We start from the raw sequence: 11,005 nt of genomic DNA, 5'->3' as shown, positions 1-11,005 counted from the left end.
AAATATAAATGACGTCTCACGTTTGCATTTCATTAAATTCAATGCACGTTTTATTCAGTCCAGAAAAATGAGGAATCCGTGTTAATTGATGAATATATCCGAGCATCTGTTCATCTACATTTGCTAAGTTTTTGGTTTGTCTTTGTTTTGTTTTTTTACCTAACAGGAATTTGGCATCCTGAGCAAGCACACTGTGTTTGTGACAGATAATGGCTCAAACATGATCGCTGCTTTCAAGGATTATGTGCGACTCTCCTGTGCCGGCCATAATATCAACTTGATCTTAAAACACGTATTTGACCACTTGGATGAGGACAACCCAGTACACAGCAGCGTCATCAAGCTGTTTAAGGACGCAAAGACCCTGGTCACACATTTCAAAAGGGCAGGGTAAGATACATAAAATCTTGTAATCTCTGCCTGGTGAGGCTGCTTAAATAATCATAAAATATGATAAGTGAAATAAATAAAGAAAAATTGAGGTACTGTAATTTATAACTGCAAAGGTCACATTTTCTTGACTTAGTTTCAGTTGTAAAGCTCTTCTTTTTAATAAAATATTTTTTCCAAAAGAAAGGCCAATAAATTGCAATTTTTATAGTCCCTGTAACCCTATTTTGACTTGTGCACGGTCTTCTTTCAATTTTAGGTTACAAAAAGCACTGGACCAGTCACTGAAGCTGTGGAGACGAGGTGGAACACCAGACTTGCCATGCTCCAGTCAATAAATGATGCTCTCAAGTCTGGTAAGCTGCACGACATCCTGCTTCGCAGAAGCGAGCTCCGTTACCTCAACAACATAGACTGTGACCTTCTTGAGGACGTCATCCAGCTCCTGAAACCTTTTGATGAGGCTACCAGGCACCTCTCCATCCATCAGGCACCTACTCTTCACCTCGTCCTCCCAACCAAGGCAACCCTGCTGCAGGGTTTGTTGATCCAGGATGGAGATAGTGCAATTGTGAAAGAGGTAATTTAATACTTTGTTTATTTTTATTGTTTAGTTTGATCATTCAAGTAGCTAACAGGAGTTTGGCCCTATTCAGTAACAGTGATAAAGGCAAGAACAGAACTGAGTCTGATGTTTTCCAAAAGAAACATTGTACAAGTTAAATTTGAAATAAATTTAAAACTCCTCCACGCCTAAAATAAAGCACAGTGCCTGTCCGCCTGAGAATTTTTTATGTCCCGTAATAATGATGTTGCATACATCATTATCATATCATTGCATGTGTCATCATGTGATTTCACTCCTCCTCTAGCTGAAAGAGAAGTTGGCCCAGGCAGTGGAGTTGAAATTCAAAATCCACCTGTACCATAAGCTAGCCACAGCTCTCTCTCCTAGCCTGAGGAGTTTCTTGAGGAAAACGCTCTCCGGTCAGGAGTATGAGGAGGTCATCAACACCCTGGCAGCACTCACAGAAACAGCAGGGACAGAGGAGAGAGCGAGGAGCCTTGAGAAGAAACAGGGTGAGTAAAACTAGCATCAACAGAGCACTCACAGCAATTCTAAAATGTAATAACAACATTTCTTCCTATCATTTATTTAGAGGCATTCATTCACACACACGTCTGTATAATCTAATAGGTAATGTCCAATACAGGTAATGTTCTATAAGAATCTCTTTTTTTTGTCTCTCCAAAGGTCCACCCCGAGAGGCAGTTCCCAGTCCCACAGAGGTGCACGACTTCTTTTCCTTTTGTGTTGAAAAGCAGCAACAGGAGGGGGACAGTGGTGGTATTTCAGAGTCATGGGGCCGCCAGTTCGTGGTAGAGTACATGAGTGACTCTAAGTTGACAGGCTTCCAGTCTCTGCTCAACTTCTGGCATGAGAGGTCTGATGGGCTAGTGCCAGTTGCCAGGAGGCTGCTAGCAATCCCAGCAACAAGCACTCCTTCTGAGCGTAGTTTCAGTGTTGCTGGGAGACTGATTGAGGAGAGGCGTTCCACCCTCAATCCAGAAAATGTAGATGAACTTTTGTTCCTACATAGCAATTTATAATGACAACTATTCATATGTGCTGAAGAGTGGAAAAGTAGACTGATATGCACGGTGGCTGACAGACACACAGCAAACAGTTAAAACGTGCTGCAAACACAGGAATGAATCAAATTCCAAAACAAAAAAACAAATGCAACAGAAAAAAAAATCTGCAGTCACAGAAAATAGATGACACACAATCAAAAAAAAAAAAAAAAATGCAAAGGAAAAATGCTTCAAATACAAATAACACCAAAACAACTGCTGGTCTGGTCAACAGAACCCTGCAAATACATTACAGCTGAGTGGCAACTGGCCCCAAATTGGCTTATTTTATGAGTTTAATGTGCACTGAGTAGAGTACTTTTCAGCATTTTCCTTTGCATTCGTTTTTTGGGTTGTATGTTTTATTTTCTGTAATTGCAGGTTTTTTTCTCAGGTACAATACTCAGGTACAATATGAATGTAATGCCTTTATGCAGTTTTGTTCATTGATGACAGTTTGTTTGGTGCAATTTTTTTGTTTAGTTTTTTATTTAAGCAATTTAAACCATGACAGGAACGTTACTGTCTAAAGGGAAGGAAACAATTGCTCAATAAATTAGTAAAAAGCAACTTCTATTTGTTATGTTTGGGTTCTTTCATCTAAGGTAGACATGGTGTGACCCATGTACTGGTTTTCATTTTTTGTTTTTACTGTAACTGACCTTCAAAAAAGCCAGAAACAGGGACTCAGCAGCTGATCCTCTGTAGAAAAACTATAAGGACTACAGGCCATGGATTTGTTTTGTGACCTTTAGTGAAGGTTTTTGTTTGAATTAAGGCAATAAATGCCTCCATATTTCACCACAGATTAACTCTTCCTGTCATATCTTTTGAAATCAAACTGCAGAACACAAAGTAATTTAAAAAGGAATGGTTAGAAAATCAATTCAAATTCAATGCATTTCTTAAAAATTAAATGAAGAGGAAAAAAAAAACAGGAGCAGGACAGGAGTGGGAGTGATTCTGACCAGGAGCAGGACAGGAGCAGGAGTCATGTTACCAGGAGCAGGACAGGACAGGATTAATTTTTTTACTCTGGACCAGGATTGGGACAGGACAGGATTTTTTTTCTGTTGGACCAGGACAGGACAGGAGTGAAAATCTACTCCTGTGTCATCCTCTACTGTGCACCTTCATTTGTCTGCTGGGAGAATGATGATGTTTTTGTCCTTGCTAAGAGTGGTGAGTGCAACCCTCTCCTCTCTACTGATGTTGGAAGGTGGTGGTTTGGCATTGCTGAGGCAGGATGAAACTTTGATTCTGAGCTGTTCTGCTTCACCCTCTTTCATTTTGTTGTTGCGGATGGCTGATTCTGTGGCTGTGATCATCTCCACCAGAGGAATTGTACTTGGTGCAACCGCAAAGTTCAGTCCCCTGGCAAGAATCTCTGTCTCCGGCTGGGTGAGCTGTCTGTCAGATAAATTCTTCACCCACTTTTCTGTCTCCCTGGCATGTAATTGACTACTGGCGTGTTGTCCTACACTGAATGTGTTGTTATTGGAATAGTGATGGTGTTGATGAGTTGAAAAGGAGGAATCCAGAGCCAGACCAGTGGTCATTCCGTATGTTGAGGGGGTATCAGAGAAACTGAGACGTTTATTTTCTAAACATAACGTCCCAGTGGCTTTTAAACCCCAAAATACATTACGGCAAAGACTGGTTCATCCCAAAGATCCAGTCCCCCGGCACAAACAGAGTAATGTTGTGTATGCTGTTCAGTGTCAGGATGGTGATCAGTCTTACATCGGGGAAACTAAACAGCCACTGGCCAAAAGGATGGCCAAGCAACGAAGATCAACATCATCAGGCCAGGATTCTGCGGTCTACACACATCTCCAGGCCAGCGGTCACTCTTTCAAGGATGAAGATGTTCACATCCTGGACAGAGAGGAACGATGGTTTGAGAGAGGAGTAAAGGAGGCCATCTGTGTGAAAAGAAATCGTCCATCATTAAACAGGGGTGGAGGCCTCCGGGTTCAACTGTCCCCCTCTTACAATGCTGTGATTGCTAGTATCACTCAGCCCTCTGTGAGTAGTAAACAGCCATCAGTGTGCTAATGATCCATTGTTAGGCTGATGGTCCTTCTTGAGCATGTGATCAGCTGGTTTTGGTTGTCAGCAGCAAAACTGGTTGATCCACTCTGAGGTGGTGCTATTTAAGTGACTGAGCTGAAAACAGCACCTCAGACTGAGGAAGTCTCTTGGATGAGAGACGAAACGTTTCTAGATTTTTTTGCTTTTTTTTTTTTTTTTTTTTTTGAATGTCCAGAGGACCAGATTGAACTTTTTTGGATCACTGATGAAGTGTTATTCACTCCTATAATATTTAAATTCATATTTTGTGTGTGTTGGTATTTTTTTGTGTCTAAACTTCATACATCAGGATCAAATATCTTATCCATCTCGTCTTTTTACCCGTCTCTTTCCATGTTCTTTCTCAGCCGAAGATCCAAGCTGGCTGCTTGAATTGCAGGGTACTGCTCTATGAATCTCTCCAGCATTAAATACAGAGAATTCCAGCGTGTTCTCACATCTAAAATGAGTGAGTGTCGGGGCAGCTCTGAAAGAAACAAGAACAGTAGTTTTAAGTCATTTAGCGGGTGTTTTTCAACGTAGGAGACATTTTTTAAAATAAGTAGTCAAACACTTTGTGTTTCTTACTTAAAAGTTCTTGCTTCTCCCAGAGAACCACCTTAGTCATTGAGCACCTCTTCATCCACACAACGGTCCAGACCTTGGCCACCCACTGACTCACTGAATTTAGGGAGTATAGACTTTGTGCTGCTAGGTTGAGTGTGTGGGCAAAGCAGCATAATTTCACAAATTTCTACTGTTTAATGGCCACATCCATATTGGCAGCATTGTCTACAGTGATTGCCACAATTTTGTCTGAAATGCCAAACTCTGTCAGAATGTCAGTGATTTCTTCTGCCACAACACATCCAGTCTGAGCTTTGTATAGAGCTTTGGTCTTTAGCACTTTTTGCTGCATTTTGCCCTCCACTGTGTAGTGCGCTGTGATAGTGAGGTAATGGTCCTGTGTGATGTTACTCCAGCCATCACACGTGAGAGCAACAGAGCAGACATCACTGAGCTCCGTGATTACATTGGACTTCTCAATTTGATACCATGAAGGGATTAGCTTATTAGACAAGTAGTCCCTGGTGGGTGGTGTGTATTTTGGATTGATGCTTTTCACCATGTCCCTGCAATCATATAAACAAACATGTTACTGTAACGTTAGCTTAGGGTGGACTGTCGATTAGCTTAGCTCTGTTGTTATTTGTTATGGGTAACTAACCTAAATGTTGGTGACTCCACATCTGAAAATGGATGCAGCCTTTTCACTATATATGCTGTAACTTTTCTGTGGCGCTCTTCAGTTTGTTGAACCAACATCTTTCCTCTGGAAGCTATTGTGAACAGAGTAACATGCGGCTGTTCTGCAGGCGGGTCGACTGCTTGGTTAACAATAGCCATTTCCGGTCATTTGTCTATGGAAAAATACATGAGCTAACGTTAATATAGCATTTGCATTTGAGTTTACCTACCGCTTTAAGCCGAGTATAACTTGTTCGCTGTCTTAATGTTGGTATAAGACGTAGTTTATAATTTTACTTACCAGATTCTGACTGCAGCGGGTTGGTCAGCTGTAGGTCAGAGGCAAAGGCAGTGGAGGGAGGTTCAAGCCGGGGGAACAGCGTTGGCTGGAGGCGGGTCCTGGGTCCGAGAAGAGGCCTAAGGCCCACAGCTAGCAGCAGCTAGCTGCAGTGACTGGTGAACCGCAGCCAGCTCCCGCCGTAACACTGCATAAAAAGAGTGCAATGGTGCAATTTTAAGATGCCCGAGAACATGCAAAATAAAAACATCATAATCATTTACAATAGCTCGTGGAATTCCAACACATTCTATAATTTAGCCATTAGCTCATAGAACAGTTTAATGTCTGAGTGTGAAATCAAGTCAGAGTTTTAATGTTTCCTCCGTGTTGCTCAACGTCACAAACTGGCTGATATTTTTAAATTCACTATGAGTTAAATTGGCTCTTTGAGCCTTTATTATTATTATTATTATTAGTGAAGTAAAGTAGGCCATCTTTGTGAAAAGAAATCGTCCATCATTAAACAGGGGTGGAGGCCTCAGTGTTCAACTGTCCCCCTCTTACAATGCTGTTATTGCTAGTATCACTCAGCCCTCTGTGAACAGTAAACAGCCATCAGTGTGCTAATGATCCATTGTTAGGCTGATGGTCCTTCTTGAGCATGTGAACAACTACCGGTAATTTTGGCTGTCATCAGAAAACTGGTAGATCCACCATGAGAAGGTGCTATTTATAAGATTGAGTTTATTACAGCCTGTCAGAGTGACAAAGTCTTTTGGATAAAAGACTAAATATTTCAACTATTTTTTTTTTACCCATCCAGAGGACCAGACTTAACATTGTTCGATTTTCTACCTGGATTATTGAGCATGCATCAGGATATATCACTGTATGGCTAAAATATGTAGTTTGATCAGCTGGATATGTTGTTTTATGTATTTTTTTTAATGTAGACTTCTTATATAAACTGCACAGGGAAATGGGCTTCACATCTTGATTTGCTTTAGCACTTACAGTTAACTAGTAAATCAGTTTGAATGTTTTGTTTTATTTATGTCCCGTACTTGAAAAAGCAAATGTATTTGAGTGTAGCTCCAACTATGCTCCAGTTTTCTTTTTGTAATGATTTTTACACTAACCTAAGATGATTGGAAATAAAAACAATTTTAAACAAACTATTTGTGGCCCCCTCTTTTTTATTTGCATTTGGAATTACAATAAAGGTGTTTGAATGGCACAATTTTATTTGTATTTGTAAGCAAACTATGTGCATGTGTTATTTCCATATTTGATTTGTCCAGCATTATTTTACTCTGACCTTGTTCTGCTAAATATTATTTCTATCTTTTGATATGAAAATGCAGTCCAAATGACAATATCGGTAAACGCGTTTTGTTTAAATAAACACACAAACTTAATGTTTATACTTTGAAAATATTTATGAAATGTGGACAAGGTGTTAAATTATCTCATGTTGCCTCAGTATAAAAACTGAAGTCTGTGGATGACTGAAGAAAGTCTGCCTGTTTTACTCCAGGCTGTTGTACCCACACATGTCCGGCAGAGGGAGACAAATCCTCACAGTTCTGTAAGTCCAGACAGAAAGTGTCGGGTTCTTTTAACATCTGAAAAGGTTCAGTGAAACTGGCTTCACAGATTTGTTGTGACATTTCCATTCCGTGACACAGTTACTCAACACTGGGCAGCAGGATGATTCAGGCTTTGCAGCTTTCCCAGAAGTGTGTCACAAGTAACATGTCTGAAGAAGAGTGAAAGAAGGTGATGTTAATTCTTTTGTTCCTTTCACTTAAAAGCCTCACTGAAGTTCACAGCTTCATCATTAACATTTCACCAGGACTTAAATTAAGTCTCTGTATCAGATACTTTTCAAACCTTTAGTACATGCATACACACGGTGTTAAGAATCTAGCAGAAACGTCCATGATAGTTAACTACTTTTATGAGAATCCCACCAAGTTCACTTCAAGTTGTCAACAATAAAAGCACTTCCTAAACTTTACAATGGGTTGTTTTTTCTTCCTCCTGCTCCCTTCTGCAAGGGTAAACACAGCAAGTGAACTTGCATAAAAGATTTGGCAATTGTTTGAAGTCGGATGCCTTTCCTGCTATAACCTGGACTCATACCTGCAACTTCTGGATCACGAGACCACAGCACTGACCACTGAGCTACTGAGAAATGAGTTGGAGTCAGAGATTCTTTATTGTCATTAGCACCACATTGTGTTGGAACGAAATTATGTACACAGGGTCCCAGTCACATCCAACAATAAAAATGTAAAAGAAAAACGATAACATCTAAGATATTGTAATGACGCCAGGACACGACAGGTAGAAGTCCCACCAACCGGGTTTATTAGTCGTTGAAAAACCGAGCTGCTATTTCGGAGGCGCAGCTCACACCTGCAACAAACTGTAGCGCTCCCGAACTAGCCTCCCGCTAACACCTCGAACTCTCCCCTCTCCCGGTCCTCTCCTGCTGCTCCCCTGATCCCCCGCCCACATGACAGATCTCTCACATGTGAGTGGGAGTCCAGCAGAGACAGTCAGGGGAAGCCTACAACTTTATACACATCACCATAAAGATCACAATGAACACAAAACTAATACACATAACCATAACGACACGAGCAGAACTAAAACACAGAATCGCTACAATATGAACAAAAAAAAAAGTTCATATTAAAAGTACAGTGATTGAAGTTTTCTTTCAACACTTCAGGTGCAGATTTAAATCGTTTGTGGTTGTCACCTCCATGTCTGCAAAAACATTCATGATCTCTTCAGCTCTCAAAAAAAAAAAAGCAAACATGAAATCGAAAGTGTTCAGTTCAAACTGGGAATGTTTCACCAACGCATCAGGTTAGAAGGAAGTGCTGCTCTTGGAAGTAAAGTCAAGCTCCCCTGATACATGCTCAATAATCCAGGTAAAAATCCTAAAAAGTTCAATCTGGTCCTCTGGACATTCAAAAAACAAGAAAACAAAAAAAAACAAAACAAAGCAAAAAAAAAATGTAGAAACGTTTCGTCTCTCATCCGAGAGACTTCCTCAGTCTGAGGTGCTGTATTCAGCTCAGTCTCTTAAATAGCACCTTCTCAGAGTGGATCAACCAGTTTGCTGCAGACAACTGACAATTTGTCAGCAGCAAACTGTCCATCAGCTTCTGTAGAAAGGACAGCATGCCACCTAGTGGACATGAGATGGCCTCCATGTCTTTCTCTGCGTACCAGCGCTGAAAAACTGTCCACTTGATGAGGACAGCGTTGTGGTGGAAGCAGCTCGTGCACCCTGAAACGTACGCACCACATCCTGTGGGAGGCCCATCTTTTCTAAACGGATCCGTTCAGCGGACAGACCCAAAGATGCTGACCTATTTCTGGGTAACTCCTGATCGCTCTTCCTGCCTGGAGGAGAGTGCCCCCCGCCACAGCAGTTTTCAAGACTGACCCAATATCAGTTGCTGCAGATTCGGGAACCAAGGAGCGCTTATGCGTTCGGGAGCTACGAGGATGACTGATGGTTCTTACTCCCGGACCTGGTCCAGGGTCCGTAATATCAGCAGGACTGGAGGGAACGCATAAACGAGCATTTTTGGCAATGGGTTGTGAGCGAAGGCGTCCACTCCTAACAGTGGGTCGTCTCATGGGCTCAGTGAGAACCATAATTGACACTGGGCGTTCTCCCGTGTGGCAGACAGATCCACTGCCGCTCGGCCAAACCTGCTCCAAATCTGAGAAATAAGCTCGGGATGGAGGCTCCGGTCTCTGTGGCAGGGACCGCCCCTCGACATGATATCTACTCGTCTGTTCAGGATGCTAGGAATGTACACTGCTCTGATGGAGAGCAGGTTTTTGTTTGCCCAGCACAACAGCTGTTTCGCGATACGTAAGAGTTGGGCTGAGTGCACGTCTCCCTGACAGTTTATGTAAACTGCCGTCACCTTGTTGTCTGTGTGGATCAGAACATGCTGATCTCGCAGCAGGGGCAAAATGCTGAGTCGCGTTTCAGACTGTGAAACATTCTAGCAAATTTACTGTATGTGAAGCGACATGTGGTCCAGCCACTGTGCTCACACTGCTTGGGACAGACACATTCCTCCCAGCTTGACAGGAACGTGTCTGTGAAAACTGAGATGTGTGACGTAGGCCTGCTGATGGGAACCCCCTCTGACAGAAGCTAAGCCTTTGACCGAGCTAATAAAAGCAGATCGTCCAGATAAAAATAATTTCTCATTCCTGCCATGTGTAACGACCGCATAGCCGTCTCCACGCATTTCGAGAATGTGTGCGGGGTGTTTCAGAATGATGGAAAATGTGAAAAAATACGCCCTTCAGATCTATGGAAGTGAACCAGTCATTCTGGTGAAGTTCTCCAGCAGCTGTTTGATTGTCAGCATGTGGAATTGTCTCCCCATGATCGAATTGTTGAACATAAACAGGTCGAGAATGGGTCTCATCCCTCTGGGTTTTTTTTTCAGAACCAGGAAATAGTGGGAGGAAAAAAAAAAACTGTATTTTCCTCTCCGTTGGGAACTCTGGAAATCACGTTTTTCATCAGAAATTCCTGAACTCCTAACTGGACAGACAAGCTCTGTTCTGGAGAAGAACCGTCTCTATAGTCCCTTTGAATGGTGGGGGTTTAGCTGTGAACTGCTGCGTGTAACCCCTGCTGATCAGACGGTCCGTCCATCTGTCCAGGGAACACACTCGTTGCCAATCTGAGTAACGCTTGGAGAGCGGGCACGCATTTTGTGTTGTGTCATGTTTCCCATGAACATCAACCAGACTAAATACCCTTACTGCCATCACTCGCTCCTGAGATTCTCCGGGGGGAACCCAAGGGGGGCTCCGACATAAAAAGGCTGTATGTCTGCCTCTGTGCTGAGCCCAGGCTGCGGTCTCACATTAGAGCTGAGGTGAGCCAGTGTGCACTGAAAGGAGGCGTGAGCGCTTTCTGAATGAGATGCCGTTTTGGTGGAGGCTGCAGTTGTCATGGAGAAACACGTTTACTCCCGTTGCGCTATGAGTGGGCAAAAAACAACAAAAATTAAAAACGGGCTCTGGCTGAAAATGAGGGATTTTACCGGACTCGGTCTTCTGAAAAAACATAATTTTAGCTGACGTGGCAGACAAGTGTTTTGTGATATTTACTGAACTGCGGTACCATTTAAAATGCTGTTTAGAGGTTATTGGCTCGTTCTGTGTGAGGAATATGTGAAGAGAGGCAGCTGTGAGATCAGATGATCTGACAGTCTCAGATGAAACTTTACTTTCAGAGATGTTTCTGTTTTATTTCAAAACATACATAGTCAAAAAACACACATTCCCCTAAAGGAGCTGTTCCCTGGTGGAGGGGGTCGG

At 42.3% G+C, this 11,005-nt stretch overlaps 1 protein-coding gene across 1 annotated transcript; it reads left to right on the top strand.

Annotated features, from left to right (window-relative positions):
• Window positions 1-525: 525 nt before the first annotated feature.
• LOC119420655 (zinc finger protein 618-like) lies at window positions 526-2,130 on the top strand. The gene is made up of 3 exons (XM_037688079.1): window positions 526-970; window positions 1,263-1,470; window positions 1,646-2,130. Exons 1-3 carry the CDS (start codon window positions 713-715, stop codon window positions 1,999-2,001), a joined length of 822 nt encoding a protein of 273 aa, XP_037544007.1. The 5' UTR covers window positions 526-712; the 3' UTR covers window positions 2,002-2,130.
• The last annotated feature ends 8,875 nt before the right edge of the window (window positions 2,131-11,005 follow it).

The sequence above is a fragment of the Nematolebias whitei genome, chromosome 1 (genome assembly GCF_014905685.2).
Source record: "Nematolebias whitei isolate Nwh7 chromosome 1, NemWhi1, whole genome shotgun sequence".
NCBI classification, from domain to species: Eukaryota; Metazoa; Chordata; class Actinopteri; order Cyprinodontiformes; family Rivulidae; genus Nematolebias; species Nematolebias whitei.
Note: the sequence above shows the minus strand (reverse complement) of the source record. Positions and strands in the feature narration are given on the sequence as shown.

Bases quoted from the DNA above. Each gene is read 5' to 3' on its own strand.
- LOC119420655 (XM_037688079.1), top strand. From the start codon at position 713: ATGCTCCAGTCAATAAATGATGCTCTCAAGTCTGGTAAGCTGCACGAC. The intron at 971-1,262 runs GTAATTTAATAC...CTCCTCCTCTAG, and splicing joins ATAGTGCAATTGTGAAAGAG to CTGAAAGAGAAGTTGGCCCA. The intron at 1,471-1,645 runs GTGAGTAAAACT...GTCTCTCCAAAG, and splicing joins GAGCCTTGAGAAGAAACAGG to GTCCACCCCGAGAGGCAGTT.